Source organism: Linepithema humile, chromosome 7 (assembly GCF_040581485.1).
Source record: "Linepithema humile isolate Giens D197 chromosome 7, Lhum_UNIL_v1.0, whole genome shotgun sequence".
Taxonomy (NCBI): Eukaryota; Metazoa; Arthropoda; class Insecta; order Hymenoptera; family Formicidae; genus Linepithema; species Linepithema humile.
The window spans coordinates 18,181,176-18,201,814 of NC_090134.1; the positions used below are offsets into that span (position 1 = coordinate 18,181,176).

Below are 20,639 nucleotides of genomic sequence, written 5' to 3' on the forward strand. Positions count from 1 at the left end.
ACGTGTAGTACAATATTTGTGGTTAGTAACATTATATACGTGTGAAGCCACGGACCGTCTAACTTGAACGGTTTGTCAACGACTGTAAAAAAAATTAAAACTGTAACATGTGTCCACGGCTGTGAGTGGGACTCGAATGATGATCACCAGTCCTCTGATAAAACGTGTAGTACAATATTTGTGGTTAGTAACATTATATACGTGTGAAGCCACGGACCGTCTAACTTGAACGGTTCGTCAACGACTATAGGTACGTTCCACTTGGCGATCGCAACGCTTGTGGAATCATTTTATCTTTGTTTTTCATCGAAAGTTAAAGAAAGACAGATAATGTTCACGAGCGTTGCGATCACCAAGTGGAACTTAGCCTATGTAAAAGAAATTAAAACTGTAACATGTGTCCACGGCTGTGAGTGGGACTCGAATGATGATCATCAGTCGAGTCCCACTCACAGCCGTGGACACATGTCAGTTTTAATTTCTTTTACATAGTCGTTGACGAACCGTTCAAGTTAGACGGTCCGTGGCTTCACACGTATATAATGTTACTAACCACAAATATTGTACTACACGTTTTATCAGAGGATGCGTTTCCTTAGTCAAAAAATATTACCAACGCTTCTCTAATTATGTACTAAACTTTATAATTTTTGTATTACACTGAAGATGGCCACGTACCTTGGCCAAAACATCTGTATAAATTTATAATAAAAAAAGAATTTTTGAGCAAATCGATCCAGCTCTTGCTCTATTGGCTTTATATATTAAAACGATTTTTAATTTAATTAAGGAAGAGCAATAACTTAATATTATTTGTATTTTTAAATAATTTAAAATTTATGTTAATTATTTTATTAAATAATAAATAAATTTTATGTTGTTTACGCGTTGATTTAACGTATATCGATTTTAAAATCTAATGTTTGGCGTGTTTTCAATATTACATTTTTATAATAACAAATAATTCTTATAGATTTCACTGCAAATTTTATGTGAGCAGAAGTTCCAAAAATATTATTTTACTTTCCCGAAAAGTAAGATTAATTACTGATTGAATATAGATTAATTACTTTAACGTAAAAATAAACGAAAAATAAGGCCAGTTCACCAAAGCTCGAAAATTCTACTTTTAATATTGAATTAGCAGCTTTTTTTAATTACCTTTTTATAACGGTTAACTTTTTGTAATTATTTAATTATTAGTGATCTAGAAATTTTAAACAAAATGTATGAATACTTTTAAAATTTCTTAGTATTTTAACGTTATTGAAAAATAATCCATATACTGAAATGATAGCAGGGCCAGCTTGTCGAAGTTTGGAACTCTACAATCCATTCTGTATATTTGGATTATTTTTAACAGTGTAAAAAAATGCTTGAAAAGTCTGAGAGCATTCACACGTTCCGTTTATAGTTTTTGGAAGATATATTGCACTAATATTTTAAAAGTTAAAAAAAGTCAACAGAAAATAAGAGTCTTAATTCAATTTCAAGAGTTGACATGTTTAAAATTTTGATCCTACAATTTCTGAGTATTTTTATCAAACAACTTTCTCAAAATAAATTTTTATTTATCAAATAACTTTCTCAAAATAAATTTCTATTTTTTTGAAAATCCAAAACTAATCCCTAGAATCTCGGCTTTATATATATAATAGTCACTTTAAAAATATTTCACGTATTAGTTTTTGTTTAGTTTATTATTCACAATATTATACAAGATCAAAGACGCTTATGCGAAAAATCTTATCGGTTTAGCATTTATAACTTGATACCATCACTATCGTAACATCTCTAACTCTTTGCAATTCTCCGGCTCTTTGAGAGGTAAAGGATTCGCGAAAGGTAGAATTTGCGAAGACAAGCTTTCGAAATTCAAGGGAGAAAAGGGCAAAGAGGGCACAAGAATTATGCTGTCAGACCTTTCGCGCGATATAAACGTCGGGCCGCTATTGATTTTAAGTAGTCGCTTAAATAGCGTCGTTCGGCCGTGTGCCACCACGGCATCGTCGGATGCATCGCGCGCAAAGACGCGTTATCGACTCTCTCTTATCTCTTCGTAGCGCCTGCGGACCAACTTCATCAAGCGTGACACATCAATAGATAAAATATGAAGAAGCAAAATTCACATTGTCTAACTATATTTTCTTTATGTCTATTTTTTAGGATTTTTTATCTTATTTAACTCATCCATTATTTATCGCTTTCGTCTCTTGCAGAAAGTAAGCTAATCGATGATACAAAGAATTTATTTTGATGTGGAAAAAATGGAAAAGTTCGTACGATTCATTAAAATCTATTTATGTGAAAGATTTTCCAATTTTATTATAAATCTTGAAAAGTGAAATACACGCTTCGAAATAGGACGTCTGTAACTTTGATGCTGTGGGATTCAATAGAGCGTATTTTTGCATCTCTCTATGCGCCTGCAATCGAAGATTTCTGAAATCTTCCTTGCTTCTCGCTGTGATCAGATATACAAATTTTAATTTTAATATATTTATTCTTAAGACATTTTTTTTTAAATTTGTCGTATCAATTAATGTATTACACATTAACGGTGTAAGATTTTTTAGCATTTCTTGTTTGTAGATCAAATTTCAAGAAGTATATCCGTATTTTTGCACGCTCACCTTCCGACTGTGTTCCAGTTGGCAATTCCAACTGTTTACATACATTTGGATCACTATTTTTTAAATAAACAACAACGATAGGCTCTATTTATTTTCATAACTCACTAAATGAAATGACAACGAAAAAAAAAGCGCAACTCTGCTATCCTTTTCCGCAGACCGGTTCTGTAAGATTTATTTTCTCGTCACTTTGAATTGTCCTGTCCCTTTTTCTCTCGGCAGAGAAAAGGAGAGAAAGAGGAGTGAGAGAAATACATAGCGTCGCAATTTTGCCGACAACGGACGGGCAGATATCGATTCGGACGGCCAATTAGGTCTAAGAGGTCCTCGAGGGAGAATTTGTACACGACTACGAGTCACTTTTCCACTACGTCCACCACCGCCAACGTGTCATTCTTCTCGCTGCGTAGCCAAATCCAGCCACTTCTTCCCCTTCGTCTCTCTCTCTCACTCCCGAACCCCATCTTTCTACGGTTGTGGCTCTTTCATTTTCTGAATTATTTTTCCACGAGTCGTTTGCAGGGTCGAGGCTCTGGAGATGGGGAGAAAAGAGCAGAGTGGAAGAGAGGGAGAAAGAGAGAGAGAGAGAGAGAGAGAGAGAGAGAGAGAGAGAGAGAGAGAGCGCGAGAAAACGGGAGAAAGAGAAATATTCGTACGCGGTCGAGGAAGTCCGTATGCCACACACATCCCCCGGGCTCGAATATATAGGCGACGACAATGCGACGATAGCGCGACGGAGAAGGATACGCGGATGCTGGAGAAAAAGACAGCGGAATAAAGAAACGAAAAATACTCCGACCCGTATTCCCCGGTCCTATCCACCGCCACATTTAGCGCTAAGTGTGGCCGTTGGAGTGTAAGCTTCTGGACCGATCTCTGGAACGTCTGTTATCTCGGAGATGTGTTTCTCAAGTCTTGAAATACGGTAGAATAGTGTTTTCAATTATGGTAAATGAATAAAAGATATCTCTTTCCGTTGCTTCACCCTCTTGTAAATCCATCAGCGAAAATGTTGCTTTATTATCGCTTCTAAGCAAACTCTAATTGCAATTCTATTATCTGTTTCTTTTTTCTCAAATATCGAATCTACGAGAAAACAGAAAGAGCCAATTGAATCACCGCTTAAGTTAATTGACATCGAAGAAATTGTTGCTCATTTGTGTGTTACAATACCGGGGGTGAGCACGCATTTAGCGTCGAGTATGCGATCGGGATAAGGGATCTTAAGAGGCCGCGCAGACGGAATTCTACAGTGGAATTCTGTGATTCTGTAACCGACATTCGTAGTCGAATCGGCGGCGCCAGAACCCTCCGCCCCGTAATCTGGCAGTGCATTTAACCACTTTGCGAAATAGCCGTATATCTCCTCGCTGTGACGTAGCATTCGATATGTCGAGAGTGTGGGATTCGGTGGCGAGATCGGCAAAGGGAGAAAGAGAGAGAGAGAGAGAGAGAGAAGTAGCGAGGGAGAGAAGTTTCCGAGGATATAAAGAGACGCCGAAGCGCCGAGGCGGTCGTGACGACGATGCGAAGGAGAGGATGGAGGGTGGCTGAGCGGCGACTATAGCGACGACTACGATATGCGCGCGCTCCCTTTCTCCCCGTCATACTCGTTTAAGGGTAGTAGAGTGCATCCCCCCCGTCGCGATCAGGGTGGGGTTGCCCGATCGTTGGTAGGGGATGAAAACGCTCCCGATTTGACTCGCCGTGGAGGGCGCACGAGCCGACCACCGCCGCCGGGGTTGAAAGTGGGGATTTGTTACAGGGAGAGTAGCCGTGGATATAGCGCAAGGGGAGAAAAAGGAGAGAGAGAAAGAGAGAGCGAGAGAGGAGGTGGACGTCGGGACGCTGGAGAATGTACGCGCGCCGCGGTTGTGGGACGCGAGAGGTGGCGTAGACTCGAATCACGGTGATTGTGTGTGTATACACCCGGTACACAGGGTGTCGTATAAATTTAAGCGCTGATCGTAAAGCCAAACTATTTGTCGAATTTTGAGGCGATTTGTTTTTAGGAGGAATTCTACCGGATACGATCTTCTTCACGATTTCCGAATTTTATAGGTCCAATCTCGTGATAATTAAATGTGAAAAAAAGATTCTTTTACACTTTAATGACCCAAAATCTTTGAAAATTTTTAAATTAAATTAAAACTTTGTATTTAGCCTTTCAAACGAGCCTTACTCATCTTGATAATATTTTTCCATCATTGTCGAGTGTTTTCGGCCACCTTGTATGCGCCTTGTGCACCTTGTGCGAGAACGGAAGAAGGGTGCGCCCTACTTTGCGTCGGCGTTTCCCTCCCGAGCGATCTGGCGTGTGCAGCGGGAGTGCGGTAGGGATAGAAACGCAGGGGTGAAAACGGGGATACGTACGTATGTACGTACGTACGTATGGACGGACGGATGGATGGACGGAGGGAGGACGACGCGAGATGAAGATACGAGGAGAGGTGAGCCGCGCAAGAGAGGGTGTCTCTTCGTTTCGCTGCCGGGCGTTTTGCAGTCTCGCATTTCAACAAGCGTCGCTGGCGTCGCCGTCGCTAGCTTGGATGTTTTTTCCCGCGAGCGAGGGGTACGCGCGCGCGCGCGCGTGACCGATAGACAGAAGCGTAGGTCGTAGACACGAGAAGAGAGGTAGAGAACGAGGGGGCGGCGGGCACCCTTATCGGGGAGACCCTCGCGAATCCTCGTACGTTGGCCCCCGCGCGACGAGAGCAGCGTTACGCTCGGTAGCACGACGGGGCACCTCGTGAGAATTCGGGTGTCAGGGGTGCCTTCGTAGTAGCGGCGGCGATCGGTGATGTGAGCGGCGGCGGCGGCGGCGGTGGTGGTTCGGTGGTAGCGCGGTGGTGGTGCTGCCGCTGGTGGTAGTGGTGCGGTTACAGTCGATACGGCGCGGCGGAGGCGTCGAGGAGCTTCTCGTCGGGAACGACGCGAGTGCACGTTGACAGACGTAAGGTTTACGTAAGAACGGACGTCGACGACGTCGGCGACGGCGACGACGACGACGACGGCGGCAACGACGACGACGACGACGACGACGACGACGACGGCGACGACGGCGGCGGCGGCGGCGGCGGTAACGACAGCACATCCGTCCGTCCGTCTGTCCAGTGGTGACGTCGTGTGTGCTGGTCGCGTGTGCGCACGTGTGACGCCGCCAATGGATACTCGACGAGGTGGCTGATCGAAAACCCGAGGGGACGTTCTCGGCGCCGTTTGGGCTCGCCGAAACGGAGCGCGCTGCTGCTCGGTGCGAAGAAACGCAGTGATACGCGGATACTCACGGTCGCCGAGGGGTGCCAGGGAAGGACTCGCGAATGGACGAGACGGGTCCGTTCAATTTCGATCCCTCTCGTGATTCATCGCGGTGCGCTGCGAGGACTCCGGAGAGTGGTGGCTTCGTATAAGGTGAGAAATCGAGGTGAGATCTGTTAAAGAAGCAGCAACCAGTAAAAAAAAAAGACTCGAGTGTAAGAAATAAGGAGCAACGGAGAGAGGGGTGGAAGAAAAGCAACGAGAGGAAGAGATATAAAGTGCGACGAAGTGTGAGAACACGGAAAGGCGAAGGATGGGCGTAAGATCGGTCCCGAGAGGCTTCCCCGCGCGGGCAAAGACGCTTCTCGGTCGTTGTTGAGACGACGCGCGCGGGTCCCGAGTGTCGTCGAGGAAAGTGTCGCGATAGAGAAAGAGAGAAAGAAAGAGAAAGAGAGAGAAAGGAAGAGAAAGGGAGAGAGAGAGAGAGAAGTAAGAGAAAGAGAGAGGGAGGAAGAAGAATCGAGGTTTTCGGAACGTCGTGAGTTCACTACGACGACAACGTCGACGGCGATAAAGATCCATCATGGGGGTTTCGGTGTTCCTGCTGTACGCGGTGACGGTGCTCGGCGTGGCGGCCAGCGGCGACAAGTGCGCCGACGAGTGTTCGTGCAAGTGGAAGAGCGGCAAGCGCACGGTGGAGTGCGTGGATCGCGGCCTGACCAGCATACCGGAGTGGATCGATCCGGAGACCCAGGTGCTGGACATGAGCGGCAATGACATCCGTCACCTGCCGAGCAACATCTTCGTGCGCGTCCAACTGACGAATCTGCAGCGTCTTTATCTGCGTGAGTGCCGTATCGACCGGATCGACAGCGAGGCACTGGCCGGCCTGGCGAATCTCGTGGAGCTCGACCTGAGCAGCAATCTGCTGTCGACGGTGCCGAGCGCGAGCTTCACCGACACGCAGTTCCTGCGCGAGCTCGTCCTCGCGTACAATCCGCTGAAGCAGATACCCTCGAACGCGTTCAAGAGCACGCCGAATCTGGTGAAGCTCGATCTGTCGCACACGCAGCTGACCGAGATCGAGTCGAAAGGTTTCCGCGGACTCGAGCTGCTCGAGAGCCTCAAGCTGAACAACAACCGACTGGAAAGATTGCAACCGGGCACCTTCGAGCAGTTCAAGAAGCTCACCAGCATCGAGCTGTACGACAATCCGTGGGTGTGCGACTGCCATCTGCGCGAGATGAAGATGTGGCTGGTGAAGCATAATCTGCCGACCCCCGTGGCGCCGCGGTGCCACGGTCCTCCGCAGCTGGTCGACCGTGCCTTCACCGACCTCGGCATCGACGATTTCGCCTGCCGGCCGGTCTTGCTGATAGCCAGCCGCTACGCTGAAGCGACCATCGGCGAGAACGCGAGCATCGTGTGCCGCGTGAGCGCGATACCGCCCGCGAAGATCAAGTGGTACTGGAACAGCCGGCTGCTGACTAATCACTCGGCCTTCAGCAGCTACCAGAAGATCCTTATCTTTGAGGAAGGACAATTTAGGAAAAGAAGCACGCTGATACTCACCAACGCCCAGGAGGCGGATTCGAGCGAATTCTATTGCGTCGCCGAGAATCGCGCCGGTAGCGTTGAAGCGAATTTCACCCTACACGTGTCTCTGAGAACCGCGGGCATGTCCACTCTGGGTTCCGGCCAGATCGCGGGTATATCGGCCGCGCTGGTGGTGCTCATCCTCTTCATCCTACTGATTATCCTCGTGCTGTTTATTCGTTTGCGACGGATGCCGCTGAAGGATGTAAAATCGTCGGCACCGCTGGAAGCGGTGTCCGGCGAGGGCGCCGGTAACGGGACCGGCGGCGGCGAGAATAATCCGCCGTCCGCGACCTCGACCACCCGCAGGAAACACGAGGAGATCGAGACGACGTCGTTCGCGCTAGAATCGAAACCGCCCGCCTCGCTTCATCTAAGCTACGTGCAGAGACCGCAGGCGGCCGTGATGCAGGAGAACGAATACGGCACGATCAGCCGTTTCGACGATCAGAGTCAGTCGGCGGTGGCGGCGATACCGGGCGCCGGTTGTTTCTCGTCGACGACGTCTCTGATGCCGATCGACAATCCGGATCTCATCCGGGACACACGGCGCGGCTCCACCGAGGACATCACGCCGTACGGCGTGGCCGATTACGGCCGCGTCGAGGCGATCGACGACGCCGGCAAAATGCTGTACTCCAGCTGCCTGTGGGAGGCCAGGGACACCTGCGGCAGGACGTCCGCGGTTACGGTAAACGCGTACCCGTCGAAGGAACAGCTCGCGGCGGTGGCGCCGGTTGTCGAGCAGTTCCCGCCTGGCGCGAAGCAGATGCGAGTCTGGCAGAAGGGCGTCCCGGTGCTGCCGCCGGTCTCGGCGCTCAAGCGCGTCCTGGGATCCACGCGCAGCTCGCCCGACGAGGGCTACCAGGAGGGCACCGGCACCGACGTCTAGGTACCGCTGCTTCATTACTGCGACGCCCGGCACCGTTACCTGGAGCTACGTAGAAGGCACCAGGAGGACGATACCGACTGCTGAAGAGAAATAAGACGGAAAAAAAGAAACGGGAAAAGAAAAAAGAAAAAATAGTCGTCCTCGCGAGTGCCGGGCGAGCAGTAGTGAACGGGAGACAAGACGTCTATAGGACGAACGGACGAATTTTCGACTGTGTGCCCGTGTCAGTGCGACGACGATATTGTCGTACGCGAGAAAGGGACACGCTCGGGCGACTCTCCGCCGTTGGACGAAAGCGTATGCTAAATATGCTAAGCGTATGCTAAGCGCATTATAACTCGCGATCGTGTTCGTGTAACAGTGACCGACGGTACACGCGCGCGGTATTATTCCACGATATTATGCGGTATCATCTAACTAGATGCCATCCGAATCGGCATCGTGATAGTACTCTGCGATATTAGGAAGATATGTACACCGTCGCACGAGATAGACACCGCTGAAGAACGAGCAACATTGCCATAATTCAAGTACGTGAATCGAGTCGCTAGGCATGCAATAAAAATCGTCGAATGTAGATTGTTATTTCGCGAGTCGATTTTAATTTGAAGACAAAAAGACTGGTGTATCGCGGTCGCCCGAGATCGTATTTATATATCACGGTACATTTTTTTTTGTTCGGCGTCGAACTGACTGACTTGCACGGTTGATTGTGCTTAGGGTCATCGCGTGCGATTAACATGACCTTTGAGTTGCGCGCGTAGGCGATACTGCAAAAACAGCACAATCTTTTAAAGAGCGAGCCGCGGACGAACACCTGATAACAGGCGTCGTATGTGGTGGTGCGACTCTTCGAGGCAATCGACTCATCGTGCACGGCAATTAACGACGTAGTCAAGGATGTCTTGTGCGTGGTACATGTAGTGCAACCAGCTGGCGGACGTTCGATTCTGTTTATTTGGATATGTGTGTGCACCTGTCGCAGGAGGTTGCCTCCAGTGATCGAAATCGACGTTGTTAACTTGTGCAGGATACTCTGAGAGAAATGGTCAGTAATATTCAGCACTGAAAAACGCTTTTAAATTTTAAAATATCGCAGCTTTTTTATTTTTGCAAATGTTTCTGTTACATAAATATTATGAATCATAATATTTAAACGGTATAAATATTTATTATGACTCGATGTGTTTCAGAGTTATAAAATTTAATTTAACATCATAAAAAAGAAACTTTTACAAAAATAAAAAAGCTCCGATATTTTCAGAATCTGATTTTTACGAACAACAGTTACAAATAATATACTTGTCAAAATAAATATTCTAGTTAACTTTCTCGATCTCTAAATCACAGCGTGCGATAAGATTTCGAAAATGCTTGCGAGATTCGTTGCAAGTCTTTAAAATTAGATACAGATTAATTCAAATTATTCATAATGATTGATAGCATTATTTCATAGTACTGACCTTTACTTCAGAGCACCCTGTATAACGCGACAGTGAGAGATCGGTCGATCGCATCGTCATCGATGACGATGTCTTCGGCGCGCACACGGAGTGCTTACAAGGGGTGCATACACACGATGTGCGAGACGAGGAAGTGATGACGATACGCTACGCCGGCCACGTCATTATCTCGGCGGTCGTACTGCACAATATCGACGGGTAATACATTTGTATGACGGCTAAGCCAAAGAGTCAGAGGCGGAAGACGTAAGGTCTCTCCCGAGTAAAATACGTTAGGTGACTCCCCTTAAAGCGATGAGTGGCGAGTGATGAAGACTGCTGTGCATGTTCCGATGACGCGTAGAGTTACATAGGAAGCGGCGAACGACGCTTAAGCTACGAGGTATCTCGCGGATTTTTTCTAGTCAATTCGGTAAAGAAAAAAAGGAGGAAAAAAATACGATCGCGAGACGGATTATTTATTCTTGGCGAAACGGGAAACTCGCGCTGGCGAAATGGCTCTCGAGATTGCGAAAGGCACGTGGTGGCCTCGTTGAATCAAATGACAAGAGTATCCTCCGAAGGTTCGGTCGACAAACTCTCACGATTACGGATCAGCAAGCCTATATTGTTGCTTCGAGTGGCCGGTCCGTCTAGTGGCTCTCGTGTCCGAGACGGAGCTTCACGACGAACGATCGAGCGAGAGATATGGCGACGGATGCTACTCCTGGATCCATACACGACGGCACGCTCTCTCCGATTTAATCGGATAATCCCAATTTTTCTCAAATATATTCCATGTTAAATTTGCTACGCTTTCGACCGACATAAATTCATTCTTCAATTTCCTTCTTATTCCGAGTATGATCAGACAACGTTCACGTGATTTCATATCAAACTCATTAATGTATAATTATCGGTAATTTGTGTCACTTATTAATTTTTGTCAATGATAAAAAAATATTTATTCTATTAAACTCACGCAATAAGTCATTAAATAATATCGGTGATATCGGATAATTAAAGTTAAAAGTTTTTGCAATATTGATGCGATGAAATATTAGTTTGTTAATGATGCGCGTTATGATGATGAATCCAGGATGTACATCCAGGCATCGATCGTGGTCTTTTTGTATGTGTAGCAGAGCCACTAGATCAATTATATAAGACTGTGTGATAAGCCCGTGAACTAATTGCGAGCGAATATATGCTATTGCTCAATCACTAAAGTTGGATTTCGCGATTGATTGGCTGGCTTATGCCTAGCGTTAGCGTCTTACGTAAGTGAGACTTTGTCGATCCCCGTGCATTCGACGGTAAACCCTATTGTCTGGTCAGATTATTATGCTGCTAGAGAGATAATTATATCGTATTAAAGTTTCTTTTTAAGTATTTTATCTTGAAATTTGATTAAAAAGTAATGTGTTTCCGAGTTATAAAAATTAATTATAAAGTGCGTCATAAAAAGAATACTTTTACAGAAAGCTTTTAATCATATTATCAGATTTTTTTAATTCACAAATCAACTTAGAAATTTTTAAGTTTAGTATATACTATTTCGCGCGAGAAAAATAAAGAATAATAATTAGTCTCTCAACTATTTCTAAGAAAATTAACTTACGTTCCTTTAGCAGTAGTTTAAAGTTACGATCTATTTTCTCAAACAGCAATTTATCTTAAAGATATTTTTTTCACGGCTGCAAAAACAAAATGATCCGATCTGACGATAAGTCAAAATGCCAATCGCGAGTTTCATCCGATCGCCATCTAAAGTGTGTCGACGTGCGTTCATTTTGTATGCCGTATATAAGCATGTACCCGTGTGACGCGTGTATGCATATATGTGAATGTGCGTGTATGTGTTTTTTCGTGTCGCGCGTACGCGTTTTCTGTTCGTCGAAAAAGCACGCGGTCGAGATAGGCGCGCGCGATCCGGCGTTTTGCGTTTATCACCGATTGTTCTATAGCGTGTATCGCGTGAAACGACCGGGTTTTCTCTGCTCAATGATCCCAAAAGCCGTATCTCGTCATATCGAAAAACAGCGCTCCGACAGCGCAATCTCTACGCGACGATATATATACAATATATATATACACACACAACAAACACATCCACACAGGGTGAACCATTCGGTCTTTTGCATTAATTCTTATATCTAGGAAAACGGGACAATAGATGACATATGCGTGACACGTAAATAATGTTGATTACGCGAATTCCAAGCACGATCATACTGAATTCTGAGAGCAGTAACACGATTGTGCGGAGTTTTTCTACCTGACAATTTCTATTTCGTTGCTCGTAATTAAAAGTCGCAGTAATTAACCGGTCTCAAGTGATGGAAAAAGGTTTATAGGGAATGTAAAACGAGCAACAACGGTCACACTGCTTTGAAACAAATTGGCTGCTACCATTCTCTCGTGCAGATCTAGGTTGCACGTAGCACATATCTATAGAGAAAGCGAGAGGACGACTTCTGTGTAGCTAACATTCCATTTTTAGAATTTCGATATAACTGATAGAATTCTGTCTCTTTTCTCATTTATTTGTTTGTCTACGTCTGGCGTGCTTTAATTGCTATTTTATCGTACGAACAAATTACAAATAATCGGTTTTCGCTCTTTCTTTCCTCTTTTTTTTTTTCATTTTTCTCCGGAAATTTCATTTCGCAACAATTTCGATCTGAGAAATGCGCTGTTACCCGATTCTATCTATCACTCATTGCGATCAGCTCGTTAATCTACGCGGACCAAATTCGTTCCCGGAAAAATCCCGCTTAAAACTTCTGCGTGCTATTTCATTTATATGTGACGCTCAAAAAAAAAAAAAAAAAAAAAAAAACACTACGATTCTCACGGATTACTCCACTTGGATATCGTTGCGCGTTATCGAATCTGAAATCGTTTATATCGAGGCATGTCTTTCGTCGGGCAAAGTTGCAATAAATTGCGGACAAATGCGAGTTAACAAAATGTCGCATTTTTTTTCCAAGTTACCTACTTCTTTAAAATGTGTTTTCAAGCGTTCTTGCGCATACCGGCATGTCGATCGCTCAAAGCAGCCGAGAGTCAACTGTTGCGTGCAAAGTGAACGCGCAGGCTGAGTCTTTATATCTGATTTCCACGAGTTTTTTTTATACCTCTCGATCGACGTGGCACACAACCGCCGCGGTAACGCCATGCCGGTTCAATATACGCAAACGATAGCACTCGTTGTCTACGTAGCGGCTATAAAGCACGTGAAAAGTCTGCTATATGTAAGCTTACAATGCTAGTCGTATTGATCGGAGAATTGCGGCATTAATTGTATACCGTCAAAATAGTGCGAATTTTCGAGGTACAGTCGATCGCGCAAATTAACAATATTACTCAACAAAAGTTTCTACAAAATATGTGCTCGTGTAATCCAACGGGATAATTTAACGAGATATTACACATATGCAACACATACCATCTGGAAATGCTCGTTATTCGTGAAACTGGAGCATGATAGGAATTATGACGAATCAATGTAGCGAAATATATTACGTGTTATCATGCAATGACAAATATTCCAAAATTTGATATTTGCTTCGCAATTCTATTATTGCGAAACTCGTATCATTTTCAGTGAATTTGCAATAATTACAAAAACTAAGAGTGATCCTCGTTAATTGTTCTCTTAACAGTTTTGCATTTTGAGAATGATGATTCAATAAGAGTAAGACTTGAAAAAACGTACATTTGGAATTACGTGGCTTCGTGAACTCGTTTGATTATCGTTTCCTTAAATTATTAATTAGGTCGACGCAGAGGATGTTCTCAATTTTGTTTTCCAGAATTTTACTTTGGAAAAACAGATTATTGTATAGTTAATCTGACACATGACGTGCGATATTGCGTGAAACGAAACTTTCGTCGCATACACGACTGCTACACAGGCATGATTATATTTGCTAATGAGAATAACTTATATCAAATAATTTATTTAAATTATGACGCATACAAATTATTAGAACAAATATTAAAATTTCTCTGCTACATTTTCTATGTTTATTTTCTTAATCCGTAAATTTACCACCAATTAATTTAATACTATAATTATAATAATTTAAAACGCATCAAATTAATATTAATAAAATATAAATAAATAAGTATATAAATTTGATTCAGCTTTCATGTATAATTAGAGGAGATATAAGTTTTCAATCAAAGCTTTGATAAGATAAAACTCGATTCAAATTGATTTAAAAGCGAAAGTTTCGTTAGCTATCAATATCATTCTATTTACAGAAGAAAAATATTCTATCGTTAAAACGTGATCTATTTCTTCTATCCTCAATAAACAAAATAACATCGATCGTTCTAATTTTCAAAGTACTGATAACACAATTATGCGTCTGTATATTTTCACAAAAAAAGTACATATACATATTTGAAACACTGCCGAAAAGGGACGTGGCACTATGCGCGAGAAGAGCGTAAACAACCCTATGCACATATTTTCTCACTTCTTACGGTAATTTCGCGCGCCGGGAGAAGCTCGTTCTTCGCTCTTGGCATGAAAATATGCTCTTGCGACCGCAACGTTCGACGCAAAGTTTTCATGAAATTCACCTCGAATTTTCGTACCTTCGGAACCTTACCAAAAACGTATTAACATAATGTTACGCAGTGGCGGATTTAGAAAATTTTAGGCCCAAGACAAGGTATTCCAAGCCCCTCGAAAATATTAAAATAAATTTGATGAATATTTTATAGCTCTATATGTGTGTATCTCATTATAAATATTTTTAAGTAGAGTTTATAAAATTGTTACACAATGTTTTAATGTTTCTCATTGATGTGGTTGAAACGGGCCCTGTTAGCTTTATTGTCTGGGCCAAAGTTCGCCTCTGTTATTACGGGTCATTATTATCAGAATATAGATACACTCGGTGTGTCGTGCGTTTCTTATTGTTGCATCGTAATGTGCAAACGAGTGCCACTCGTCTTAACAATTGGCGAAAATAAATCCTAGTAAACTACCGAACGCGACCGAAAAGTATTTTAAATTAAAGCGGCAACACGGAACAAGTGAATGTATGAGAGTGAAAGAGGGAGGAGGAATAGAACGGAGATTAGAAGACAAAGTGTTAATTTTGCTGGATCCGTAAATTTTTGTACACAGACAATATTGGACGTTGACTTTCATAGATCATGGTGTTTTTTTTTTCACGGGAAGTGACGCAAGACGAATCAATCGTGAATTGTGTACCAATAACACTGTAATAGGAGGCAGTAAAATGGACACGAAATAGATAGAAGATATTTGCTCGCAGTGACTTTATAGCCACGATCAGGTATGAATAATAAGCGTTTTTTACAACTCTTCGAGGTACGCGCGGTAAATTAATTGTCGTCTTATTACAGTAGCGTACTACATTGTTAATCTCTTGTATCCCGGTAAAGTAGCGAGATTAACTTTTAATTCGACTTGTTCTTTTTATCCCGTGAATAGAGAAGATATGGATGGGCAGAAATTAAGAGCAAAATGGTGTTGAATTTAAAAATACGACTGTATAGTGTTTTTTAATCTGGTAAGAATAATTCGCGTCTTAAAATACTTAAATCGTGTCTTTTTGAAATCAATTTTAAACACACACCTACGTGACTGCCAGACACTTACAACGCTACATTAAGAACTAATTTCATTCGTGATGCGTGACGTTCGGTTCTTAAAAACGATTGTAGAGATGTCCGATGATATCTAACACAACATTATTGTAACGACCCAATCATACACGAATCTACGATGTATTATCGTACGAAGGTATTTAAATGAATCTTAGTTACATAAATGAGGTTGCCAGAGACTTTACATATGCAGGATTGTCCTAGATTTCAAAGCAAAAAAGGGACCTGCAATATATATATTGCAAAAAACTTTTGCATTTAATATAAATTCTATAATCTTACAATATTACGCGTTTTAAACGTGGAAGAAAATTTAAAATAAAAACTTATTGAATAATATATTACTTTTTATATAATAATATTCTTTTTCTTAATTAATCTAAGTAGTTTCTGTACTTCGGAAAGAAAAATCTGGCAATCCCGGCGCAAATAAAGGCTCCAAAACAGGCGTCGACGTAATGCGTTGACCTCGGCCTTAAAAGCTGCACTTTGTACAATTAGACTGCGTGTTACAAACCGCGAGTCTCGTAACTAGCTATGTGCTCCGTGTTAACGCTAGTAATAACATTAATGAGTAACTCTTTAACGTCCACTCCAACGAGCAGCTAGGACACGCGAGTACTGCGAAAAATCCTTGCCACAGGTTGTTGGCTGTGTTAATAGCCCGGCGCGATGACATATCCGTTATGTGCCATCTTTGTCATTCGAAATGGACATCTGTACGAGCCTGGGTTTTTCTAGTGTGTCTCTCTATCAATTTTATATTTTTTACCATAGTTCCAAAGCGCCGAGCGCATATTTACGCTTCTATTGCGGACAATAAAAATTTCAGTTTTAAAAATAATAAAGTGTCTCGACGATGTCAAGACTATTGTTTGAAACAATAGTATTGCGTACATATGCGCTCTATCAAAGGAATATATCACATGTACTTATACGTATCATCGCGACATATCAGATGTGATCTGAAAGCCGGATGGAGGGAGGAAATAAACATCCCTTAGAAATCGCGGTGCGAGGAAGCGAACGCAGTTGCCAACGAGATTATTTCAAGTTTTCAAGATTTTACAAAATATTTCTTTAAAATGTTTGAGAAATTTCCCACATATCCACGTATTTCACATATCCACCTAACTACATATCTAATCGTAGTTTCGCAGAAAAAATGTCACTCGACGCATTGTTCTTCATTTCATCGAATTAATTCATTGTATCAATCTAAATTTTGTTTTTGCGCTAGAATCGACGCGATGTTGGCAACCCCCAAAAAAGTGAGCAGAGAGCGTTATTGTATATCCTGCGTGCGCGCGCGTGTGTTGTATAAGTGTACGTGTGTATGTGTGTATAAATTTGCGTGTGGGCCGAATGCTCGCGTGTACGTTATAAAAGAATCGGACCTAGTTTACGACCCTTAAGACGAGCCCGTGGAAGAGGGCAACCACTTTTAAGGATGTTAACGATGTACAAATGTGTAATTTAGTGTCGCAGGAAGAATCCGTCTAACGGCGTGGTACATGACGACGAAACCAGAAATATGTAAGAGAAAAAGTATATAAAAATATTTCTTTTATTTTACGAGTACGAAGGAGAGGGGGCGTGCGTACGATTGCAACCGTTTAGAAGGCATAGTCGTATATATCTATATTTCCAAGATTACACACTTTTTGAAGGTATACATAATAGAGCAGAATATACCGTTCGAACGGGAATTGTTGGTAAAAACAAAAAAGAGAGAGAGAGAGAGAGAGAGAGAGCAAGAGAAAGAAAGAGAGAGAGAGAGAATGAGAGACAGAGCGCGCGTAAAGGATACGCTGTCATAAACCCACATGTACGGTAAAATCATGTGCTATAACGACAGTTGTCGAAATAAAATTTTTTTCGATCGAATCGGTGGTCTCGTTTTTCATACCTTACCACAACTTTACGCTATTTATAACGTGCAAAAATATTACGTTTCAAAGTAGAATATTGCAAAATCGATAGGAGACAAATATGGCAATATTTGAAACCAATTGAGAAAGAAAAAAAATAGTCATTATCAATCTTATCATTTTCTTGTAAATACTAAATCGATAACGAGGAGAGGAGTAAAATTGTCGCAAATTTATTCTGCGCAATTAGCTAGATCGTTAGTGTTAAATTTTAACCGCACTCGAGAATTATTTATGCGACTGATTTATGTATCATATATTTTAAGCAAAATGCAAAAATGTAATTTGTGTACAAATTCATAACCTGCTTTTAAATATTTTAATTTCGCGGCTTAATGTTAAATCAAATTTTTACTCAAACAACTTAAATGCTTGATATGAATTTATTCCCAATAGGTAACCATAAGGTTGAAGTGGCGATCGTAAATTATCACGTTGATTGAAAGGAATCTCGCGGCAATACCGCGCTCTCTTTGCATCATAAATATTTATCGAGGATTTAACATTACAGCCATTTTAATGCGTTTATCTTCTGCAGTATTAATAACCATAAATGTCCACGCGTGGGCGCGAGAGCGCGGATCCTCGACATGTCTCGTTATTTTCGTCATTCCGTTGACATTAAAAAGGGGAGTTGAACGAGATACGGGCGAAACCGACGGCTATGAGATTTCGAGCGACTGTCAAACAAACGCTCGGAACGAAGAGCAGAGAGATAGATCGAAGACAGGCAGGACGATGGTGCTCTTGACGTTTGACGAGGAGGAATCCCCTATCCGTCATTATTATAAGCGGCACTTTATCAATAGAAAGAGGGTCATCTCGTGTCAAATCGATCCGCTTGCATTTGTCAAAGTGAGAAATTATGATGGGTCTCCCGCGTACATACATCATGTAGAAGGATCATGTGAAAATTCAATTGGAAAGTATTTCGCGTCGTATAATATTGCATCGAGTAATAGCGAGTGAAGAGGGACACGTCGAATATATGTATAGTTTAAAATGTAAAGATGACGAAAAGGAAAATCAACGAACGGGAATTAAGCGATAAGAGAAACGTCAATAACGGCAAGTCTAAATAATGGATTTTATTTAAAATTTTATGCATACCTAATTGCGTTCGTAAATTAATGTTTTAAATGTCGCGGATTGCGATTATTAAATCTGTCAATTTCTCGCATCAGCACACATACATATTCTGTATCCAACAATTGAATAACGTTTGAAATTCACTCTCAATTCGGCAAAATGCTTTTATATATGCGACATATCGAATTATGCATGTCATTCCTTCCGAATTCTATCGCGAGTTATAGATTGTCTGAAATAGAATTTAAGTAAACGCGGACTTTACAGCAAGAACGCGACAACGTACGTCGGATTCCTGGTCGAAAACGACACGGCCCGATTGATACCTGAACGGCCGAATTGCATCCAGGCGACACGGGTGCTGCATTCTGAAATTTCATATCCAACAATCGCGTTACAGCAACAATGCCTTGATTGGTATCATTCTATCTGTGCCGTCTGTCCCGCGTTTCTATTTGTAACAAAAAATCAATATATCCGCATGATGTTCTACGCCCGTCTGCCCCTCCCGCCAGCCTGTCCCGTCACACTCGCTCTCCTTTGCTCCCGATCTTGATATTGATAGCAGAGTTATTCCTTCTACCTCTAACCGGATGAACGCGTTGTCGGGGATACGCGACAAATGCGTGAGCGCGCGTTTTAGCGCTGGATTCGACTGTGCTGTGCGTATCCATGCTTTTTTTCGAGTGAAAAAGCACAGCGCTATAAAAGCTGGCACTGCATTGTGTGGCAAAATAGAGAGAAAAAAAAAAAACAATATCGTTTGAAAGGGCAATCGGTTATTATTTTCTGTACTACCGTGATGTATCGAGTATCGATTGTGTGTTAGCAGAAATACCGTTACTTGCGTCTACGAGACGAGGAAACTATTGTTTCTGGTGTTAACCATAATAATGCTCTCATGTCGTTATATATTATATTTGTACCTGCAATGAAAACACGCAGCCGCGATAATTTCATTCAGTAAATGCACGCTGTGCATTCTCGTAAGGGAAAGTAAATCATAATGAAGCGAATCATATTTTACACGATAAATAAGCGCACTAGAATAGAGATTAATAACATCAATAAAATATCAAGACTCTCTCTTAAACAAGTACATCACCAAAATATAAAAATGTTTGGACTAAAACACATTTTAACTAATTTTAACACATTTAATTAATTCGTCTCCTTAAGTTCCAAACTAAAACTCGGAATCATGATTAAGGAAGCATGGCTGTCAAATAATCCGCATTGTACTGTAATCGTCTTGCGTCCTAATTTTGAACAAAGCAGTACTTTTACAAAGCAATACAAGTACCTACTTTTAGCAGTATGGCGAGATCTTGGCAGCAATTCTAATTCCGCCGCGAGATATGCAGGAAAAGTGCATACACCACGATCTCGAAATGCACATGCCACGCCGTTTCTATGCGTCGAGTGTGTGAATACTTCGAACACGGCGCGCGGACTATCTCGAAACGGCATTATTATTGCGCTTTAGCATACAGCCTGCAAGGGTAAACATGCGCGTGCACACGAATTAACGGATATACGTCGGAAAAGCGACACATTATTTTTCCGAATGGTAAAAATGCGGGTTCGGCTTGAAAAAGCGGAGACTCTTCATAATATCTCCACTGCTATGAGCTATTGCGCCAGTCGCAATTCTGGTCGTTCCCGTATTTTTAAATCGAACTCTTCAGGGATAGCGCAATGTGCGTTCACGTTATTTGAAAAAGATTTGAAAAAAATATGTGCAGGCATTCCTTACAAATGCATTGAAGTTTGAAACCAATGATAGTGATTAATTTATCTTTCTATTTACGGAATAAAAATAATTTCAGTGAAACATTTGCATAAATTACACTTCTAACTTACTAATCCATATGAAAAAGCTCGATTTCGAAGAAATGAATTTGAAATAGGCTCGAGAGAAGTTAAATGTAGCAGTTGAAACTTTCTATTACAAGATGACCCGACCTCTTTCGCTGTTTTAATCGCTCGCTGCTATTCTCGCTGATTAACCGGATCTCATGTTAATTAGACGCGAGTGGAGTTGCACGGGCGCTGGCAATTATTGTTTACGCGCGTCGCTCTTTTTCACGCTCTTGCGTGTTAGCTCGGTCCGCCGCCGCCGTTGCCTCCGCTTCGAATTTAC

At 42.4% G+C, this 20,639-nt stretch overlaps 1 protein-coding gene across 1 annotated transcript; it reads left to right on the forward strand.

Annotated features, from left to right (window-relative positions):
* Nucleotides 1-3,615: 3,615 nt before the first annotated feature.
* On the forward strand, nt 3,616-17,363 carry kek1 (kekkon 1). The gene has a single exon (XM_067358917.1). It carries the CDS (start codon nt 6,475-6,477, stop codon nt 8,377-8,379), a length of 1,905 nt encoding a protein of 634 aa, XP_067215018.1. The 5' UTR covers nt 3,616-6,474; the 3' UTR covers nt 8,380-17,363.
* The last annotated feature ends 3,276 nt before the right edge of the window (nt 17,364-20,639 follow it).

What these genes read in the sequence shown, in the direction of transcription:
- kek1 (XM_067358917.1), top strand. Translation starts at nt 6,475, where the DNA reads ATGGGGGTTTCGGTGTTCCTGCTGTACGCGGTGACGGTGCTCGGCGTG.